The sequence below is a fragment of the Vidua macroura genome, chromosome 1 (assembly GCF_024509145.1).
Source record: "Vidua macroura isolate BioBank_ID:100142 chromosome 1, ASM2450914v1, whole genome shotgun sequence".
Lineage (NCBI taxonomy): Eukaryota > Metazoa > Chordata > Aves > Passeriformes > Viduidae > Vidua > Vidua macroura.
The window spans coordinates 103,177,723-103,200,863 of NC_071571.1; the positions used below are offsets into that span (position 1 = coordinate 103,177,723).

Here is a 23,141-nt window from a genome sequence, read left to right on the forward strand (position 1 = left end):
TGTTTTGTGGAGTTCAGGGAGGGAATTTAGAAAGCTTCCCACGGTCTGATCCAGTGTTCACAGGAGTCCGTGAAGCACAGCATAATATTTGGTTTTGCTGTGATTTATTTAATATAAGGAAGCTTTTTTCTTCCCTTATGAATAAAGGAGGAATTCAGGGGCTTTTATGTCCCCCAGTTAAATGAATCTGGGAAGTACTATCATAAAAAAAAAACATTATGAAGCACTCGAGTAGCTTGTAAATACTGAGGGTTTTATTTCCACTTCACATGGTCTCAAACAGACTCTTAAACAAGACCAGTTACAATTTAGTATGCCCAGAGATTTCCATGGTTTTTCCAAAACAAAGGAAGTTCTCAGTAAACGCTGTACATAGCCAGTTGAACTGCTAACAATAATTTAAAAACTCTTTTTTGTATAGTCAATGCAAGAATACCAACAATAAAAGTACAGTACAGGTAAATTCACAACAATATTACAGTGAAACAGATTGACTCACATTTATGTGATGGTACAGTAGCAGTATGTACATGCACTAAAGTGCGAGGACCCAGAGGCATGCAAGTCAAGTATTGTAGGTGTATTTTACAGCTAACTCTGTAAGACTTTCTGAGGCATTCTTTTCTTTTTTTTTTTTTTACACATTTACTTGTGTTTACCTGTATTCCCCTCCATCTCAATTAATTACAAGTCTAGTGAACGAGCTTAATGGCTTTCTTCACTACTTAAAAGGTATCGCTTCAGAGATTTGAAGCATCTTTAAGAACCTTACCTTTAAAAACCGATAACACTGACATTAAAATAGAATAAAATTAACTTAAGACTCTAGTTTTACATGAAATTAAAAAAAAAAACCAACCCAAAATACCCAAAACTAAAACTGAAAATGTAACAGTGCAAATATAACCAAAAGGCAGTCAGTATTTGGAGAGAGCGCGAGCACGTATTCAAATTCCCTTAAAACTTAATTTACATTTTATTTTAAATCTTACTTTTATATCATTTTAACCCTTTTTTTTTTGTTGTTTTTGTTAATATTCTGTATGTAGAAAAGATGGAGACAAAAATAGTTCTCTCAGCTATGAAAAAAATTAAGTTATTACAGGCACATTAACTGTTTCATTCTAGAAACACCTCTGTTTCCCAGGTTGCACATTCAGCAGCTGTGTCTGAGAACATTCTTTGACCTCTCCAAGCGGACCTCCCTCCTTCATGGCAGAGACGGCTGGCGGGCGACCTGGCGGAGGCGAGTGGTGGCCCGCCCTGTTCCCGTGCGGAGTCAGGCCGGCTCGCCTCCCTGACTGGGGCTCTCTGCCAGCAGCTCCTTGCTTCCACACTCCTCTGAGGAAGTCAGGTCTCCGGTGGACTGCGACTGTGAGGCAGTAGGGGAATGTGAGGCCCATCGTGACGGTGGGCGCCGGTTCGCTGGTCTCTCTGGCCGGGAGAAGCAGGGTTGGAGGGACGGGGCTAGTGCAGAACAAGGCAGTTCCTTGGCAGCCAAGAGAGCAAAACAGCGGTTAGTGACTTGCATTAGAGACCGTCGGGATGCGCGAAGAATTAAGAAACAAAACGGCCAAACTAAAGCTGAGCGTGTGTCACGGCGCGGGACAAAAGCAAGCAGCGAACACCTGGCTGCGTGAGGGCTCCAGGTATCTGCATGTGAGTCCATGATTTATGGGACAGGTAAGCAGACAATGAAAGAAAGAGGGTGAGTTGGAGTAGCTGACACACTTTCAATTGCTATTTCTCCTTGTGCTAGAAAGAGAAGATCTGAAAAGTACATTTGCATAATAATTCAGGAAAATCCACTATTCAACACTTTAACTCTTTGCTCTGACCTGGCATAAAAAGACTAGGTTTGGCATTTGCAAGACAGGTGAAAAAAATCAACCTATATCTCCTTTTTTTCTCCTTCAGAATTCAGACTTGACATGCAGGAGACTTCTTAGCACAGAATAATGACTACAGGGATAGTTATGATCTCCAGCTGTGTTAAAGATGAGGCTTACCTACAGACTTCATTTTCTGGAACACTACTTCTAATTGCCAGCTGCTGAAGCCTGAATTACAGGATTCAGAGGTAGTCTACGTTAAAGGCAACATTCACAGAAATGGAAGAAATTGGAAATTTTATTCCTTCACCAAGTTTCCACTGTTCTGGCTTGGTTAGCTTGCCTTTGCAATTAGAAACAGTATGCAGTTGTGATTTTTCACCCTGGCACTAAGTTGGTAATGCCTTTAATATTCACAGACTTTGCTCAAAGTACAGTTGCACTTTCTGCCTTACTCTGAATGCTCCCTACATCAAGATAAGGGACTGTGGAAGCAAGTCTGTCTCATAGGGCCAAAGCCAAACTTCTGAATTTCACTGCATACTTGGAAATTTATAAAAGCCAGTCAGAGCAGTTTCCCAGCATCTAGCAATGTGTACACCAAGCAGCAGTCACTGGAATGTACAGGGGAGTTCAATAAAAACCAAAGTCAGAATGCAAACCGGTAATAAATGAAGAGAGAGACCAGAAGTGATACAATGCAAAGGAAAAGCTGTGGCACAGTAAAACACAGGGATACCAAGGCAGCAGGGAGGCCAGGATTCAGCACACTGTTTCCCATGGAGAAGGAGAATAGTGACTAAGGGTGGAGAACATTGGAACAGGTAACATGATGTGATTGACAGTGAACAAACAAGGTGATACGACATTGAACTTCTCAATTGCAGTGGAAGACCAAACAAGAATGTCATAGGACAGAAAGACCAATTTTGAAGACATAGAGCTGAGGTATGAGAAACGGAGCTGCTGACACCTGTTTTGGAGAGAGTGCATTGTTGGACTCAGGGAAGCCTCAGTGAAAGGTCAGTTCCGGTGTTTTGGGCAGCATGCAGCCAATGGGGTGACCTACAGCTGCACACCAGTGCTTGAGAAAGAGCTATGGCCAGCTGCCCTCAGCACTTGCAGAGCACCTCAGCCTGCACCCCCTCCTCTCTGCATCCTCACCCCCCACCCCATCTCTGTGCCATAAACCTCACAACCCTTGCTAAAACAGCAGTAAGGCTGAAATAGAAATTGGTGCTAACAAAAAGATTGAGTGTGTGTCCTTACTTCACCTTATCCCATTGTGCCTGGGGCAGCATATGGTCTGTGAAAGCTGCCACTAGACTCAGATTTGTTAAGAGAAATCCATCTGTGCAGCAACAGTCATGGGCAGCACAACACAGTGAATTGAGGCTATGAGATTTGCGGGTTTTGTCTTAGCCTCTTTCAAAAAGGAGGCTTAAAATGATATCTTTATAGTGCTGCTTGCTCCTGGATGCTTTATCCTAGTTTCAGAGCAGTAAATCAGAGTTAGCACAGAGATAACAAAATTTATTTCCACTGCTGCCTCCCCGTTCAAAAGCCTCTCTCCAGCACGCCTGCAGATGTTGGTCAGCTTTTACCAAACAGCAAGGTTAAGCGCATCTTATCTGTGATGTACACATGCCCAGCAACACACAAGGCTGTGCTGGTGATGCATGTTGCCCCAGGGCCAAAAGTGACTGGCAGCAAAATCTTATAAAGTGCTGGCTGCTGAGTCAGTCACCCCTCTGCTGCAGCGTGGAAATCCAAGAAACTCTGCAGAATGGAGAGCTTACTACATGTAGCTGTCATAGCTAGAAATGTTTTTTTAAAAAATAGATAACCTGTGGGTAGTTTAGTTTGGTAGTTGCTCAGAGGTGTAGGTGGATAGGCAGCATTTCTTAGCCTGAACACAGAAAATGGGAAAGATTAATTCAGCTTCAGTTTCTAGCTATTTCCTAAAACAGGCTGTCAGCCACCATGGCTATGTCTATATTAATAAATAAAGAAAACAGTTTTCTCTTCTCTCTGAGGCAGAATGGATGGTCACAACTTATGTCTGCACAGTGTCTTCCCTCTACTGTGGCAGCCGCAGCCACTGGACAGAACTGGGCCCAGAACTGCTTAATGAGCAAAGGTGACTTTAACCTTTAGCCCCAGGCTGGTGCTGAAGCCCCTTCTCAGCCCTCTCCACCTGCTGCTGTAGCCAGAACTAGAGGGAAGGCATTCTGGGGCAGTCAGAAGCCCTGTGGAGTGCTGTGCATTTGTCAGAAAAAAAAAAAGAAAAAAAGTTTGTCACAAATCTGAATCCCTCCCCAGCATTTTTGCACACCTTTGTGTCGGTCTTAAATTTTGCCACTTTTAAAAAGCTTAGCAAAAAACCCCAACAGCACAAATTTTGACTTAATGTGACCTCTTCCCAGCCTGTGCTGCTGCAGGACACAGCAGATGAGCTCCCATCCTGAGCTCTTCCTGATTGCCACATACAAAGAATCCCACAGGGATGTCAGGTGCGTGCCGATACCTCTGGAGTTGTGGTCATTTATTTCCCTCTGTTAACCCACATGTTCAAGAATGACCGCCTTCGTAAAGCTCTGGAAACAAGGTAGAAAGGACTTACAGCAGTGAGGCAGGCAGGGTTAGAGTCCCCAGGGGGTAGTTAATAAGACAGTTTGGTTCTGGACAGAACAGACAGAAAAGAAAAAGAAAGCAAGTAGGTTGGAAAGAACTGTTTTAATTGATTATTTTTTTAAAGTGAAGATTTCATGTCTGCAAGGAAGAAGTCTCCCGATGTTACTACTCATTCAGATCATGTTACCAGTGTTATCACAGGGAAACTAATAATCAAAATTAAAAGCCAAGCCACTGGAAGAAAAAGACTTAGAAAGAAAGGAAGCAAACAAACCAACCTTTTACAATCCTAGCACAGTTTCAAAAGTGGACATAGCAATAAACAAACCAAACATTTCTACTCAGCAGAGAAAGATATCTGTTTTTCTTTGCCAACCTTGATTGGGGCTAGGGAAAAACCACATTACTATGAGAGGAATAAAGCTGTATTTTTTTCCCCTTCATTTGATTTCAAGAGAGAGTTTCTGCTTAGGAAATCTTTAACAAGCAAGAAAATGGTTGTTATTGTTTGTTGCATACACTTCTATTGCTCAGGTTTCATGACAACTCTTTGCCTCACCTTTCTCTGTTGTTTCTCTTCAGCAGTGATGCTGGATGGGAAACTCAAGCTTAACCAAAAGCCCTTTAATTCTGTCAACACCTTCCCAGATTTTCAACATTCCCTATCCCATGCTGAATGGTTCAGTGACAAGCCTGTGGAAATTGCTTTGCCTTGGCGAGCAGAGGATGCAGCACCTGCTCTCTCATCTGTGGGTCTGTGTGGATGGTCCTTTCACAGTGTTGTCTCCAGAAATGAGTCTGACTCCCAGTCCAGGACTCTTGTGTAACCTCCATGATCTACACCCTTGCTAGTCATAAAAGCAAAAATGTTTCTAAAGCTCTTACATTGTTAGTTAGGTAATGCTAATCTGCATTTTTAATAATAAAATGTATAAATCCTACAATATGCACCTAAGATAGGGGTTTTGTGAATTAGCAGGATATGACACTAGTAGGCCACACTATGTGGATATGAATTTGCCTGTAAGCAGCTCTGGGAAAGTCAGAAAACACAAAGTTATTGCTGCTCTATATGCATATGCACTCACATGCACATGCACATGTACATAAATAGATAAATATATGAACTAGATTTCATATTTGCAGCAGGAATAAAGAAGGAAATTATGTAACTAAACAAGTCAGAAGCTCAAATTGAGGAAAAGTCACCAACAGGTGCTGCATGCAAGTTTAAAAGTCATTAATATGCTATGGCTGCAGAACCCAGAAGGCGTTTGGTGGTAAGAAGGGCACTTGACTTGGCCAGAAACCAACAGGTCAGAGGGAAGCAGAGCAGGAATCTACAGGAGGGTGGAAGCATTGTGTCAGTGCTGCCCCAAGCACAAACCTGCCTCCTTCAAGATCATAATTCCCTGCACAGCTGTGTCTGGCTTTGTACAAAATGTGCTAAGAGACTTTGTACAAAGTGTAATTTGTGGGGTCAGGGTAATCCACAAATAACTCAAGGCACCTGCAGAGTCTAAACTTATTTGTGGGTGGATTTTTTTCAGCAGCAAACCCATGCTTCCCTTGAGTACATTTTCCAGACCACCATCTCAGGAAAAGCTACGCTCATTGCGTGAATGCCCACCAGTTTCCTTTTCAATCCACATTCCTTAGAAATGTTAGGAGCAGCCAAAGAACAAAACCTGTGCATCTAGACTACAGTCATAACAGCCATGTAGGAGTTACAAGGAGAAACAAGTCTTAGCTCTAGGGCTCATAACTCAAAAAAAATAGGCAAAAGATACTGAGAATTCACAAAAAGGAGCAATTTTCTGCCAGTTTGATGGTCAATGAGTTTTTGCTAAATAGCATTGACCCAAATGTCTCTGTGCATCAAACTCAGGTACTGTTGCTAGTTTGCGTTTTGCCAACAGGAAGTTGTGATGATGTGGGATGACATCCATCTATTTATATTTGAAATCTACTGAGGCAGTTAAAAGATACAGGAGGAAATTGAGAGTTTCCAGAGCTACCTTGAAGGCAAAGCTGAACTGAACTTTTTAGAGTACAACAGACTTCCTAATACAGACAAGTAGTGTATTCCCAGTATTTCAAACTAAGGACAAAATACAGAGATGGCTGGAAAATGTCAAATAAATGAGGCTGCTTCCCACCTTTATTAACTCTGAGGTTTGTGCATGAAGACCACTTTCACGCACTAGTATTTATAATTGCATGTGGTTTCTTTTCTTTTCCTTTTTTAATTGAAAAAACTTCCCTGCTTATATCTGTTTAAACTGCACATATGAATAAATCCTTAGGTTTGGATTGTCTGTTAGGAAAAAAAGATCACATCCTCTGAGCAATACCTACAAAAAAGGAACTGAGAACCACCCACTAGGGCAAGGCGAACTGCAGAACAAAGGTTTTGGCACTCAGGTCCCCAGAAATCCTTCATGCCAAATGTTGACTTAGAAAGAGGTGTTTGAATCTTCCCTTTTGAGGTATCTGAGGCAGGGGTAGTAGGAGTCTGCCCAGCAAAGGCAAGGTGGATGTATGGGGTGTGCAGGGGTGCATGGGGTGTGCAGAAGTCAAGGAGCTGCTTCCCTGGAGCCAGGGCTCACCACAAGACTAGGATGCTGAAGGGGCAGCACAGGGCAGAGAGGATGAGGAGCGCTTGCCTCTGCCCTGGGGACTGTCACCAACCAGCAGTACACACCCCTTTTCATGGCTGTACCAGAAAGGCAACATATGCTTGTAAGAGCTGGGCATAATTCAGCTTTTCTGGGCTTCTTAAGAGTAAGACTCTCAAGTGCTCCTAAAGGTTCACCAGAAACAGGAGGTTTAAATACCGGTAACTGAAAGCTTTCATCCATCATTACACCTTCTATTTTTGTTGATTGCTGTTGCACCTGAGACTGACCCTCAACATCTGGGCACACTTGCTGAGACAGATGATGACTTGACAAAATACCAGCAAGGAGTTCTTAAACACTAAATAGGTATGCGTCTAGATTAGTTGATTACGTGTGTATTTTTTGATTTTTGTTATTTTTGTGAGGCAGCAGCAGCCAGTACCAAACATCATGCCATTCAATCACATTCACAGCCCTGAACCAAACTTAATCAGATACATTCAGGAAAGATATGCTGAAGGCCCTGAAGTTTTGCTCCAGGGTTCTGTAGAGACTATTTTTCACACAAACTTGTTAAGACCCATTCTTGTGTAGGAGAAAGAATCTACCTTTCCATCCAGCATAAAAATTTGTTCAAACCTAGTGTCCCCAGAGCATCTGTAGCATGTGGTGTGTTTTGTGACAGAAAACCTTATCCCAGCTGTTCAGGGAAAAAGCATTTTTTATCCCATAAAGGATAAAACTGTTCTGATGCTTTCAAGCCAAATAAGCTGCCAGGATAGAAATTCAATTCTTTCATGCATTCTTCAGTGACTAATCCAAAGTTTCATGACTGGAAATTGCTGGTGGTACCAGGACAGGATTAGGATATTCACTGTAAATATTCAGTAGGACTGCAAGAGATCTCATAACACATTTGCTCAAAGAAGAGTGCACTTAGCTATAGGAGGAAAAACAAGCAAATTCATTACCTCTATGGACCCTGGATCTACTTTGACAATTTCTCCTGTGCTGTTGTCATTGCTAAGATTTGGTGGGCTGTGTGAAGGTAGCCTTCTCTCTTCCTTTAAGGCATGCTCCAAAAGTTTCTTATTCAAGATCCTGGCAGCATTTTCTGCAAGTGTGTACCCTGGAGGAGCAGATAAGTCCTGCCTAATACTTGTCACCTCAGATCCTTCTTCCTTTTGTGTCTCTGTCCCCAGACGGAGAGGACTGGGTGATCTGCCACGGGCATTTGTACATGGCTCCTGCAATGTGCCCAGTTCTGGTCTGGGTTCTGCTGACCTGGACCGGCTGCCAGATCTGGGGCATTTTTGGAAGGTCTCATGAAAGATGGGGCTATGGTCAATGATGTTGAACAAACTGGACAGGCCATCGTTGATAGTGGTGTGGACAGGACTCTCCCGTGTGGTAGTTGATCGAGCCCAAGCAGACTCACTGAATCCTTTCTGAGGTGTGCCAGGCAAAGTCCGGTTATTTGGCTGGTCTGATTTGGGAAGGACTTTTCTTTGCAGCTTTGGAGAGCCGTATTTGGGGGAGCAGCATGTACGTTCAAACTTAGCCTGGACCTTTTCAATGACGGGGGTCACCTGCCTGCTTCTTAGGCTTCTGGATGGTGAAGAGACAGGCGTGGACCCCCCCTTTGGTGTCAGACACTTGTGTGGACTGCTGGTGATACTGCGTAGGGTTTCTGTCTGCAAGCCGACGCTGATGGTCTGGGTGGTCTGCGTCCCCGTCGTTCTCATGCCGTTGGTTTGGCACGCCGTGTCCTTAAACTGAGGCTCTGTGGAGTTGGAGCGTATTGCGTTCCGGACAGAGAAAGCGACCTCCTTCATGTCATCACTCATGTTTTTGGACATCTCCAAGCTGTGCAAGGGTGAGGCAAAGCCCACAGTAGTGCAAATAGGACGCTCAATGGGATGAAGACCGTTCTCCAGAAAATCTTTATGGTGTTTGGCCAGGTCACAAGACCACCTTCCAAACATATCCGAGGAAGCACCTTTTGTCTCAGTGACATTCCCCATAGCTTTGGTCACAGAAAACAGGAAGTCTGGCTCAGCCTGGTTTTTCCCTTCACTGCCAGCTATCACTGAGTTATCGAACCTACGGACAACCGGTGGGCTGTGAAATACCCGCACTCCCATTTTGTCATTTACACTGTGACTCCTCGTTGGCTGCTTCTGGCAGTGCTCTGGGCTGGTCATGGTGTTGGTGGTCATAGTGACACTGGTGGTGAGGTACCATGAGGATGCCTGAAATGGATCTGAAGCAGGATCATTCCCGGCTTTTCCAGTTTCTGTCCTTTCTGCCCAGCCCTCTGCAGGCTTCTCAGCTGCCCCACCATGGTTCCTGGTATTACTGTAATCCCAGTTTTTGTTGAACTCCTCAATGTATTTCAGATCATCAGGAGACAAGGGAGGTGTTATATCATCTTTGCTGCCAGATGAAGGTAAATTTTTTTCTGGTAGAAATGGAGAAATATCCATCAAGCGCTGAAATTCGGACATGGAAGAAACGGACATTGCCCTGGAGAGAGGAACACAAGAGAGTCACTCATGTGCCTGGAAATTGTTGCAGAGTAACTTATTTTCACCAGCAAACTCTGGAAACCCAACTTTCACCATCTCCTTACATATAAAACCACTTCAATCATTGAATCATAGACTGTCCTGAGTTGGAAGGGACCCACAAGGATCATCCAAGTCTAACTTTTGGCCCTGCACAGGATACCCCAAAAATGACACCATTTGCCTGAGAGAATTGTCCAAACACTCCCTGAACTCTGGCAGGCTTGATACCATGACCACTTCCCTGGGGAGCCTGTTCCAGTGCTCAAGTACCCTCTGTGTGAAAAACTTTTTCCTACTTTTCCTTCCTTTAGCCCTTTCTTTCATTTAAGTCCCCTTTTATTATCTTTGATAGAGCTGTGAACACAAACATCTGTGATGTGCCATTAAAAGTACCAAATGGTTTATTAGAGGTTCTTGATTTACTGCTTTCTCATGGATAACTGCTAGGCAAATATCTGTAATGTGGAGCAGTAGGATGCATCTCAGAATTATACCGTTCACAGGAAATGAGTGTTTGTGACAATACTTTTTAAAGCAAGTGTAGAGTATTTCTGACCTGCTGGCAAATCATCAAGTCCATCCTCACTCCTTGCGACTGCCCAGACTGTACAGCTCGTGTGCAGTGATGTGGGACATCCAGCAGAAATACTGCTACATTGAACTGACTTTGTGAGTTGAGCTCATGCTGGAATTTAACCAAGGGAACCTCTCTAAGTGATAATACTGAGTCCTTTGCTCTCCTGCTTTTTACACATTTTTACAATTCACAGGCATTAAGAAAAAAAAATTGAATGGGACTAAATAAAAATGTAAATGAGTGTAGTTATCAGAGTTGGTTCAATGAGGTAACTCATTGAGAAGTCAGCAAGCAGTGGTTTTCATGGATCAGTGATTCAAAGGATACAACCAAGTCACATTGTGAGTTTTTAATCAAGAGCTCCTGCTGCAGTTTCGGTGTGTCTTTGTTAGGGATTCAGGTGAGTATGGTTTCTAAATGGTTCTCCTAGTAAAATGTGCTGGTTTGCATCAGGAGAGCAATCTCAGAGAACACAGGTTTCACTCCATTGGGATGAAAATGAACTGGAAGATGTTCTCCAGAAGCACAACTAATGCATTCTAGGGTTTGGTGGGGATTCAACCCATGGGATAAGACCAGAACCAGTCCAAAGCAAAATATCCCTGACATGCAGCAGCACATCATGTCCTCAGCACCAAGTGTTTTCCTTTACATATGGATGTCTGCAGTGCATACTGCAGTGTTTGCTAAGGCAGGAGTAGATTTCACGGTAAGCTGCAGCTTCATGCACTTTCACAGAGTTTGTGCGTGACAGCTAAATGTGGCACAAGTTAATCAGAGTAGAACTGAAGCATATTGAGACAAATTAATCCCTGGGTGAACCCATTAATCTGGCTTGCAGGCTGTTTACGAGGTGGCATGGCTGTGTCCTGGGCCTGTAGCTTGGGTGCAGAGAGTTATACCTCCAGCAGTTGAGTATTTGCTGGGCTTTCCACTGCAAGTTTTACTCACCTTTGAAGATTTCCTTTGTGTGTTTCTTCCTCCTGAATGAAAACAGAAACAAGCAGGATAAGTTATTTCTAAAGGTGTTGGTAGCATTAGCTTATGGGTATTTTGTCATTCACTTCCTATTAGTTGCACCAGGTATGTTTGTCTCTAAAAAGTCTCTGATTTTCTCTCTGATATAGATTCTTAAAGTGCCAGTGGGAATATTCTTCACTTTGTACCTAGGCAGGAGAGTGGGCAATCCCATCAGGATAACACACTGCACAGGTAAAGCCTGTATGCCACATCTACAACAGCTTTGAACTTTTATATTCCCATGCAATCACAAATAGATGTAGGACAAAAAAGGCTTTTTTTCCTACAATATATTGTTTCAGACTATGTATTTTTGAGTGACTTTTTTCTGTGGAGGCAACCTACTTTGTGCTAGAAGCCTAGCTGTGCTGAAATAAAAGATAAATTGAGTTCTTTTGACATAATATTTCATTATACATTTTCTAGGAACCAACAAGTGGCACCAGTTAAAATTCCTTAAGCTTGATATATTAAATGTGTGGGAAGACTTGCTTGTTTCGTAGATGGAATACCTACAGCTTGCTAACAGCATTAAGATGTTTTTATTTCCCAGTTATTTCCCTGTGACAATTCCCCTAATGAGTTGGGGTTTTAAATAGCTACTTCTGAAGCATTTGCTCTACAGTTATTCTAACTGTTTACTTATATTTCTAAGTAAACTTCAGGGAATGAAAATAGGATCGGGGGGAAAAAAAAGAGCATTGGTAGTGTACATATTTTATTTGACCTTGTGAAATCAAGAACATCACCAAAAGTCCATTTCAAACTGTGACTGTTTAAAAACAGCACTGCTTAACTCAGCAAATACCTTTCTGGTATTTATCCCGGGTCAGGGAAAAAAATAGTAGGAAACTGATCCTCCTTGCATTCACTGTGGTATAATTCTGGAATAACGTCGGTGGCTTCAGTGGAGTTACTGCAGGTCAGTAAATCTGACCTAACTGAATGCATAATCAGGGTGAAGGCTGGATTGACTTCTACTGCAGTTAGTACCAGAAAGAAAATAAGTGAAAGGTAGAGTCAGCAAGCTGCAGTTGCCTCTGTGCATCCTCAGTTAAGCTACTCATTAAACTCCAATCAGTCTTGCTTCAACAAACCCTCTGAGGGAAAATGACTTTGCCCAGGTTTCCCTAAAATATGCTTTGAAGGAAAGAAGCTATGCAAATATCACCAAGGACAAATTTTGCTGCCCACCCTTTTGTTAATGATGGTAATATCTGAAAAACAGAAAAGGGAAGAGATTTTCTCTGAAAATCAGACTGAATTTGAAGGAATGGGAACAGCAATCAAAATTAAGCACAAAACTTAGTTCCCTGATAGTGTTACCAACATTCTTCGCTGAGCACTTGGACATGTATGAAAAAAAGGCTAAGAAATAATAAATATGGGGTCCCACACTGCCAGCAATACACTTATGGCACTGAGGGAAGAAAATCTAACTGGAACACATAGCTACTACAGCTATGTAAAAAGGGCAGTCACATTTCTTGTCTCTGTTAATTTTTTTTTCTCTTCTTCCTCTCGAAGAATTTGATTTCTCAATCCTTTAGTTTTGTATCAGCATTTGGGGATGGGGACGCTTGGTTTCACTCAGAAACAATGTACACAATCTGTGAAGATCTGGAACTGATGAAAATAAGTCTGCCACGGTGGAGGACACAGACTTCATTCACCATTTCCTGCTGTCATCTTTTAGCACTGTGTTTTATATCTTTATAGCTTTATGGTGTGACTTCAGGGTAGGTACTTTGCTGATAAATAACTTTATTTTTTTTAACATCTCACTTACTCATGCTGATCTGTTTAGAAAGCAACCACAGCAGAACAATCAGAAGTGCCTCTCTACAGCACTTGCTGCTTTACTAACAAAGTAAAGCCCATGTTTCTTCATAAATATGTATCTACTTACAATTGGAAAAGATTTAAGACCTTCTAAGCCAATATGTGGTGTCAAATATAGTTCTCATACATAACATGAGTGGCCACAAGATGAAGCAATCTTTGGGACCTTCAGGTTGGCTCCCAGTTTCTCAGGTGACTGACACTGGTCTAATCAGCTTATAAGAAGGAATAAAAACTTGTCATCATTTTTAATTTACTACTGGGTAACTGTAAGCAGTGCCTGTGACACAATATCTCATTTCCTTCAGCAGGGAAGCTGTATTGATTCTGACAGAAGAGATAACATGACAGCATGATAAAATGTAGAAGAGCTCATACTTCTGTTAGTCCAGTCAAGAATTTCTCCCGCTCCAGGTGCCGAGAGCGATGCTCATCAGGCTCGTCGGGGGAGTCGAGGGACAGTGATTCCAGGAAGAGGTTTTCCGTGGCACTGCACCGGTCGCTCTCCTTCAGCTTGGACAGCGACCGCTCGTCAAACTGAATGGTGTCAGAATCAGAGTAGGACCTGGGCCCCATGGAACGGGGCACGCGGAGGTTCCCCTGCGGCGTAAACGGCCGCCGGCTGCTCTCGTTCTGGTCACACATCAAACCACCTCCTCTCCGTGGGCTCGCTTCTTTCTGGAGCTGGAGACAAGGCAGATTAAAAGGAACAGCAATTACTTCTGCAGTGTATGGCATTTGGCAGAACTCGTCCTTCTCCAGGAGCAAGGCACCCATGCCCTGGGGATTACAGCCCTGCCCCAGGGGTGCACCTCCAAGGGACACTGGCCTTGCTCTACTGGTCGTTCCACAAAGAAAGACTTCTCTAGAACTTTGATGCTATTACTCATGGGATTTTGAGTGACTAAATGTGTATATGCACAGTTTTGCTTATTTACATCTAGATGTATACATATATACACACTGAGTATATATGTGTATACAAAATAATGCATCTGTCTTTAATCTGGTTTTTAAAGAAACCAATCAACATAGACTGTTATTTAAAAGCAATCTTGATAGCAGTACAAGTAGAAGCTGATGGAAGGCCGAGCGAATTGCCTTCTCATCAAAACAAAGACATTTTTCTTCTGGTCAGCAACACAAAGGCTGTGCTTTTATGTATATCACTTGTTTCCAGAGGTGGAAAATTATGCTTAAAAAAACCCAAAAGCTTTGTTTTATAAATGGCCTAGCCTGAATGCATGTCTGGAAAATTGAGTATTTGTACAGAACAGCATTGTCAAAGGGATGAATTAGGCATGCAAAACATGTTCAAAGAAAATGTGTATTTACAGAAGGGGCATCAAAGCCATTAGCTCTATGCTTTTCAAAAGCTGGTGAATAGAGGGCAAACCATCAGTGAAATTACCAATATTAAAATTAGATTATGTGATCAATTTCTCTTTTAATTGTAAATGCAACAGGATGGATGAAGTAAGTGATAATTTCAAACATGATAAATGACTGCAGGAATCTGATAAGAACTCTGATGTTTTGCTAGAGCAGCATGTTAAGATTAATGACAATAAACTGAAAATGCAAGTCATTCACTAGGGCCCTGGAAACTGAGAACCTACAAAAGATATTTTTCTTGCTGATTGTGTTTGGAAAAATAAGCAGACATTGTAGTGCCTAATTTAGACCAAACCATTTTAGGTCCCAAATGAATATAAATGTACACTTGAGCTGAAAACAGTGAGATTTTTTTCTTGATTCAGGTCTACAAAAAGGGAAATGCATCTTCAGTGTTTTGTTCATGATGTACAAAATCTGAAACAGTTTCATTAAAAAGAGGTGTCCTGTAAAGGAAGGGGCTGGAAGGTATATATCAAGAGATCCTGGAGGCCATTCCTGAGCATATGGGCAAGATTCAAAGGAAGGAGAAATGGTAATTACATGCTTTCTTTATAGATAGCTCCAATTGCAAGCCCTTCAGACTTTTAGGGATCTTATAAGGACTATGTTCTAGAAATCTTTATGAGAAAACAGTACCAATACTTCCTTACTCCCTGAACCTCAGAGAGCTGACAGGAGAATTAAAGTGACAAATATTGTCCTAACTTTTTAATAATGGGTAATAATTTTGAGTCCCCTTGTGTTTATACCTTTAAATACACAACTTTTCATACAGGTGATCTTGTGAGTTTAAATATTTGTCAGTGTGTTCTGTGCACAATTAGCTTTAGGAGCACAGGGGAGAGAGATTTTCTATGGGAAAACGAAGTGACAGAGTACTTAAAAAGAAAAAACAACAACTGTGAGCTCTGAAGAAAGTAGGTCATCGTGTTTTTTTTCTATGCCAGCAGTATTCCCATCACCATCCAGAGCAAAGTACTTTATATATTTTATACATTGGTGTGACTTCCCTCTTATCATACATGTATTATTCAGGAGCTGTGTGAAAGCAGACTGGCATAAAGCATTAGAATGAAATGTGGCACACATGCTTCTGCTCTCTCTTGGACTTTGTTTCAAACAAACACAGTGGTGTAGTCCCCTCATCCTCTGTGTATTGCCATACATGGAATACACACACCAAAACCCTGGGGAGTAGGACTTCAGAGATATACTAATTGTTTCCATATAAAGCAGGGCATGACTGCAATCTGAGACGATATTCAACTAAAAGCTTGCAAATATTTGGAAGCTTCCTGTCACACAGGGAAATGTTTGATTATAAGCAAAGATGGAGTTATGAAGTTTTGTAGGCAGGTAGCCAAGACTTCAAATGCTATTTCTGGTCATATAGTCCTCTGAAGTTAGCTTGATATAATATTTTTTATTTCCCCTATTCATTGCCAATTCTGTGTACAACTCTGTTGGCACAGTAAATACATAGTTAAAGCCCAGAGGTTTCAGAAACATAACAAAAGAAATCAGTTCCAGCACTAGCTAAGAGCTATTTTGTAGGCTCTCCCAGGATGACACTGAGAGCACTGATGACACTGGTTATGTCAGGTTTTAAGAGAATTAAAAGCTAGGTAACATTAACAGGGATTTCTCTGTGGCTTCCTTCAATGTGCCCCATTCCCAGGGAATGGAAAAAGCAGTCTTTAACCGGGTTAAGTCCCTCAAGCTATTGAGGATATACCTAAAACCCCACAATTTATAAAAACATCAAAAATAAAATAAACACCCAAAGAGGTACCAGTTTCTGTCTATGTCCTTAGTATATTGGAAAATTTTCTGAGGGTTATTTAATTGCCATTGTGCATGAAGAATCCATAGGAGGTAGTTCGGCCACTACAGCCCAACAGTTAGAAACCAGCCCAGTCAAGCCGTGGAGAAATAAGTAAGCACCTTCTGCCACTGAACTCTGCAAGCCAGGAACTTTGCATGATGAGTTTTGCAATAAGGCTCACGGGCTCTGATGGTTTTATCTTAGGAGATGCACTACTGTGTTGCATTATAAGGGCTAGCTCAAAAAGCTGCATGAAGTACACACAAAACCCCTCAGATATATAGGAGATTAAAAAATTCAGAATATGGTTTGTTGATATTTTGAAATTTAGAAGCTCAAAAATCACCTTTCTTCGTCTATAAAACCTTCGTGTTTGGCACTGTCCTGCACTCAGACCTATACTTTTAACATTGATTTTAGAAATACCCACATGAGCATGGGATTTTCCTAAGTGCTTCTCTGTGAGTTTAATAGCCACAGCTCAAACCAAGGTTTAGTCTTGTACTCATAATATTTCCATCCTGGTGTCTTTTCTTTAACTTCTTGTTGCAGCCCTGATGTGGGAACATGAGACACAGACAATGAATCCTTTTCAAAAATTGATCATGAAGATACACTGGGCTTTCATTGATTTAAACTTGTGACGCCACTCTGTGCTTTCCTCAAGTATAATGCTCTCTAAAGAGCATGCACAAGTCATCCATTTCTGATGTCCTAAGGACAGAAAGCATTCAGTTAGTTGAGGACCGACAATTTCAGTTGTTTCTCTTGCTTTTCCTGGAATGCATGACTCAGAGCTGAACAATGGTCAGTCAAAAATGGTGTTTTAACTTCCCCTCATAAAATTTCATTTTTTTGTGTGGCTTCCAGGATGATAATAAATTCATTAGGTATTATTTGTCTCTAATACTAAGCAGATGAAAATACAGATAGGCATGAAAACAAGGGGGTAGGTATGCATTTCCCAGATTTGCAAGTGATAACAGAGGTTTGCACAAAATTCATGTGACCAATATTCTTCTGAATTTTTAGTACTGATAAATTTAGTACTGGTTGTTATCAGTCAGGGCTCTTCATGTTAACTCCTTTGCTCCTTTGCCAGAGAAAGAGAATTCAGTTGAGACTGAATAGTTGCAGCAGCTGCATCTTTGGTGGCAAATTCATGGATGAGCAGAGTCTTTCAGCAAGAAGTTGTGTACCAAACCCTGAGTAACTCTGTGGGTTGAGTGTTTTAGCACAGAGATGCACTAAAGCTTTCAAACAGAATGTGACCATGCTTGTCCAGGGTAATTGAAATGAGGAAATGATCTCTAACCTAGAGCTGATTTCTCAAAAGTGGCCTTTTATAGGAATTATGAGCATTTTCCTTTTACTCCCTTGTGTATATAAATTGTTCCGTAACATGAGAAACATTGATGTAGCCAAGGAAGCAAAATCATTCCTGTGCTGCTTCTTAATGCTGTCCCTTGAGCTTGGCCTGAGTGTAGTAATGGTACAATGGCCTCATTCTTTCAGACAGGCACTGCTCACCCAAGGTGACTCCTTACCTGACTGCTCCTTACCTGCTCTATCCGCCTGAGCAGCTCCTTCTTTTGACGGTCCCATTCTCGCCGGTCTCTATCAAGCCTGTCCAAGAGCTCCACCTTTTCCCGGTTCCAGTTCTTCTCACTGTGCTGGATTTGCCAGCGGAGGTCCATCACCACACTGTGACTGTCAGCCAGAAGCTTCTTGTGCTCCTCTCTTTCCCTTTTAAAAGCTCCCTTTGCATCCAGACCGAGACCTGTTTCTGCGGAGGTATTCTCACTCTTCCCTTCCAGCTGGCAATAAAGTCAAATGTTACTAGAATGTTAAACTTTCTGCAATAAAAACCTGTGCCTGACAATGGATTAGAGTTAAAGACCTAACTTTACAAAGATGATGGCATAATAATAGCAATTACTACATCTTAGGATCTCAATAAATGATCAAATATGTTCAGAGTGGAAAAAGTTTTAAAATCAAGACAGTGAAAACTACAGGGAATAGCTTCTCAAGCTCTACCAGTTCGTGCTCTTAAGGCACCAGTTATGATTTTCTGATGGGAATACAGGTACCAGTAATGAAGGAAACATGGAGATAAACTCTAACCTTATCATTATCTCTGAGACAATTTTCAGAACAATGTCCTCAGCTACTGCTCTGATTTTGTGCTCTTGCTCAGTGCACCTGAAACCTAAGGAGAGTGAATTCATCTTCTGAGGAGGCTTATCCACAACAACCCTCAGCAGTGGTGTTATTGTATGACTCTCCTGCCTTCCAACAAGAGAAGGTGTTAGCAGCAGCAGCAGTAGGTGCACTGAGATCATCCCCCCATCTCTGAGGTTCTGGACTCTGAACTGATTTCAAGGGCAGTTATCTGATGCCACCTTCCCTCCCTTCTTCAATTTCATGATCAGGGGTCAGCTTAAACAGCTCAGAAGAGCTGGCCCAAGGCAATAAATTCATAGGAAAACATAAGCTTCATGGTGTGTCAGGAAGTCTCTAGTTCAACCTTCTGCTTCCAGCATGGACTCTGAGGTCAGAATGGGTTGTACAGGACTTTGTTCAGACGGATCCTGAAAAATCTCCAAAGGCAGAGATTGTACAACCTCTCTAATCAAGCTGGGCCAGTGCTGGACTGTTGTCAGAGGGAAAAAGTGCTCAGCTGTTTTGTGGAAGTTCAAGTGAGTGAAGAATTTTTCCTTGGAATCTGACTTTCTGTTGACAGCTCAGTAGATGTGTGTGTGACTCAGAATGGGATATATCTCCGTCCCTTAGCTCTGCAGGTGAAATGAAGTGAAAGGCAGCAAAAACTCATTTCCACCTCTGGAGTTAATGTTGTCCTCAAAAATGAGAGGCAGCAGGTCTGCTGGGAAACATATTCCTCTAGCAAGAGAGAAAGACAACATCTTCACCTTGCCCTATGTGGAAAATAAGCCCAAACTTTCTGAGCAAAGAAATTTCAGACTGGATTCAGGAGTGATGCTTACTAGTCTCTGGAATAGCCTCCCCAAACAATTGACTGAGAGATTATTGCCTGAGTTACTTAAATTGTACTGAGCTGCAGAGAACATCCTGTTACACCCACTTGCAGTAACAGGGAAATCTTAAAAACACCGGCATCTTCTACTGCTAATTTTCAGAGTCCAGTTGTTTTCTTTCAAATGATCAAACAACCAAGCAAAAAAAAAAAAAAATTGAAAGAGCAGCATCCTCTCTTGACATCATCTTTCTCACACCTGTGTACCACATGATATGATATATGATATGATATATTATATTCCCCCTAGGCATCCTGAAGCTGGACCATTGGTCAGAGTCCTAGAGAGGGACTCCCATATCCTTAATGGGTCTCATGTCCTCAATGCAAATGCTCAAAGCATACTCAGGGTTTGGTCCCTAACACTAACTCCCTAACAAGTAACACCCATTGCCCATTAATTACCAAATGTTATATATTATTTCCAGCAGAGCAGTGGAGGTAACAAAGAGCCTGGTAAAAGCCCCAGAAGGAAGGGTGGAAACCCCTGAGCAGGAGTGGCAGCACCATCCTGGTGCCAAACACCAGCCAAAGTGTCAGCCTGGATGTTTATTGCCCATGCAAAAGCAAAGTAGGAAAGCTTGGCAGTTCTGTGGTCAGACTTTCCCTAAGTTTTCTTTGTTGCCATCTCAAGGTAAATCTGTCACCAAGATATTTTAGAAGGAGCCAAAACAGGAACTGATTTTGTTTTCTTTTTCAAGTTTTTTCATTGTTCAGAAATGCTGGCGCACTGAGAAGCAGCGGAACTAAGAATTTGAATCTTCTGGGAGAAGACTCTGCTAAAAATGAAAGCTGCCTCCTTCATTCTGGGAAAGCAGCCTGCAGTACCTGGACAGGAAAAGCAGTGCTCACATCTCAGCTCTATGTGTCACAGTGAACCTCTAAAATTTAGTAAATCCTTCTAAATGTACCACCCTTCCAACAGTGAATATTTTTATTATATTTTCCTTCTGAAGAGGAGCTCGATGATTTTTCTCAAGATCAGAATGTACTAATTCTCCCACCCCTTCCTTCTTCAATGTGTAAAATAAAAGCTTTTATGCCATCAGCTTTGGAAATAAATTCTTGTGGGTTTTTTGCTGATTTGTTTTCATGCTGCTTCAGAAACAGTACATCTCCTGTGAACTGCCATACATGACACTGGAACACCTGGCACCAGGTTTTACACAAATACTTCTAACAGTATCCCATGGCAGGTAGCAAGAACTCTCTCTTCATGGGGATGCCATCCATCACTAACCAGTGGCTTTGAATAGCTGGTTTAATATCAGTATATTGATCTGCCACTTCAGTGTTGTTGAATCACTCTTTTTTCTGCTATAAATCAAATACTGCAGTTGTTACATACCAAGGCACAGTGATGAACTAATTGTGAGCATGCCAACCACAAGACATTTTTCTCTCCAATAAATACAGACACCCACATGTCTCATTACCACAGCTGATACATCACCACCCAACTCTGCTGAGAAAATACAGCAAGAGGTTCAGTTCCTTTGTTCTCACCTACGTCATGCAGTGCCCACTGCATGGGTCCTTGTGCTAGGACAACTGGAAATCCAAGAGGCAACTCAAGCAGCAAAGCTTTGATCAGGCTTCAGGTGAGGGCTTTTAGACACCAGGATAAAATGCATGAATAAAGTCCCTTTTCAGTTTGTCATAAATGTCCTGTTTCATTAAGCACCTCAGCTGTTCTTTACAGGACTTAGGGCACGTTACCTGTTGGAGGCGACACTTGAGTTCAGTGATTTCCACCTCCCAGGCTGCCTTGTGCAGGGCATACTGCTGCTGCAGCCCCTGGCGCTCCCGCTCCTCGTCCCGCAGCTCCGAGCGGAAGTCATCCAGCAAACCCTTCAGAGCGTTCAGGAGCTTCCGGTTTTCACTTGCCTGACACAACAAAGCAGACAAAATGCTGTCATCGGATGCTGGCTTTAATCCCCAGTTTCAGTTTTTAGGATGAAAAATGACTGTGTGTCCACTGCATGGAAGAGAAAGTGCCTAGGCTAACTTTTGCACAAGAAAACTAAGAATAGCAATATCTTCTCTGTCTACAGGCTGCTCAGGAAGTGGTTGAGTCACCATCCCTGGAGGTATTTAAAAGATGTGTGGATGTGACACTTTGGGATGTGGTTTGGTGGTGGAATTGGCAGTGTTATGGTTGGACTCAATGATCTCAAAGGTCTTTTCCAACCTAAAAGATTCTATGATTCTGCTTCTCGTTAGCCCTAGTGCTGATGCTTCCTGAAAGCCAAAGATACTTAAGTTACTCTGAAAAAGGCACTGAGCATCTTTCTGGACTGAGGACATAATTAATAACTTTTTTTTTTAATACTGTAAACCAAAGCTAGAGTCTCATTCCTGAAGTTTGTTGGGTAGTTACATGTCTGTCTCACACATACAGTCATTGCTCCGTATCAAATGCCAAATATTTGTAAACTACATAGAAAGAAAGGGGATAACTTTTCAATGCTTTTTGTATTCTCAGATAAAATTGTTTTGGAAAATGCAGTGAGGCTTTGAGCTGAGTATCTCTGCTAAGGTGTTTCAGTAGTCTGTACTTCATATTCCTGCTCCACGCCAGGCAGTTGCACCAGGTTAGCTTTGCAGCAGCACCCTTCTTGGTACCAAAGGCTTGAGGGCCAGAGAGGGGCCACTTTCCCTCTTGCAGAGGGGATCAAAGAGCAAACCCCATTCATGTCTTGTTGAGAGTGTCCTGGCCATACTGAAAATGTTGTCGGAGCTCTTGTGGTAGCCAGAAGCCAAGAGTGGAGCTAAGTTAAAAGTCTAGCCCAGAGCTGACATCACGTATTCTTACTCAAATCTATTTTTTTTCCTTAGTTTTGGCATTTACCTTCTGCACATTCCCTGGGCACTTGCAAAACCTGCCATTTTAATGTTAAATATCAAAAAACATTTTCTAAATATTCATTCTGGATTAGTAAAAGAAAAGGTTTCCCACAATTTTTTGTTTGCAGTCATTGAATCAGAAAACAGAAATATATTATTATTTTTGTCCAAAATTTAAATCAAATATTCCTAATGAGCCTCTCAAACACCAGGGACAAACCAGAGATTGTATCTGATGAGTTATCCTCACTAGAAATACTTTTATGAAAATTATACTTGACTGGCAGACACAGCAAGGGGCAGAAAAATGGGAAAGCTTACTCAAAAAATTCAGTATTTAATTACCTGGTTCTCATGAATGTGTTAACTCCATTTGGAAGGCCTAACTCAAATTAGTTGTCTCCATCCTTGCATGGTAGTCTAATTGAATTATTTTTATGTTTTTTTCCCAAGTGAAGGCTTCCTGCATTCCCTCTTATCTGGTTTTTCATGAAGTAACTACATGGAGGCTTCTTTGAAGACAGTCAAGTAAACAGAAGTACACAAAAATCTAAATAATTGTCATGTTCTTTTTTCAATGGCAATACTTATTAAATTTTATGAGACAACTAAGCTGACTTCATATGCTCATCAAATTTTTGGCATCACTGAACCCACCTCACTTATTTTGTAATTGCCAGTCATACATGCCAAGATGCCTTTTTTCTTTAAAAAACAAACAAACGTGGTCTACTTTTTCCAAGCCATTTGATGCATCAGCAAAAATATGCTAGATGTAGGGAAATGACTGCAGGTGCTCACTGACTCACCTATCTGGCTGGGTTAATGAAAAGTGATGGTGTACAAGATGGGGTTTTGCAAGAAGCGCACCCACAGAAGCAGAATTAATTCCATTAACATTTAATGCCAATTAGCAG

The 23,141-nt window shown here is 41.8% G+C and overlaps 1 protein-coding gene across 3 annotated transcripts in view; it reads right to left on the bottom strand.

The window, feature by feature from the left end:
• Positions 1–232: 232 nt before the first annotated feature.
• The window catches only part of MTCL1 (microtubule crosslinking factor 1), a 102,446-nt gene continuing 79,537 nt past the window's right edge, over positions 233–23,141 (bottom strand). For 2 of the 3 annotated variants that reach the window (XM_053988039.1, XM_053988047.1), the window contains 6 exons: positions 21,097–21,264; positions 17,882–18,136; positions 13,475–13,780; positions 11,186–11,217; positions 8,059–9,613; positions 233–1,489 (listed from right to left, as the gene is read on the bottom strand). In XM_053988039.1, the coding sequence (XP_053844014.1) occupies positions 1,280–1,489; positions 8,059–9,613; positions 11,186–11,217; positions 13,475–13,780; positions 17,882–18,136; positions 21,097–21,264 (2,526 nt within the window). In that variant the 3' untranslated portion in view covers positions 233–1,279. Of the gene's footprint in view, positions 1,490–4,455; positions 4,514–8,058; positions 9,614–11,185; positions 11,218–13,474; positions 13,781–17,881; positions 18,137–21,096; positions 21,265–23,141 lie in introns of all 3 variants that reach the window. The other variant, XM_053988051.1, reaches the window with a different exon arrangement.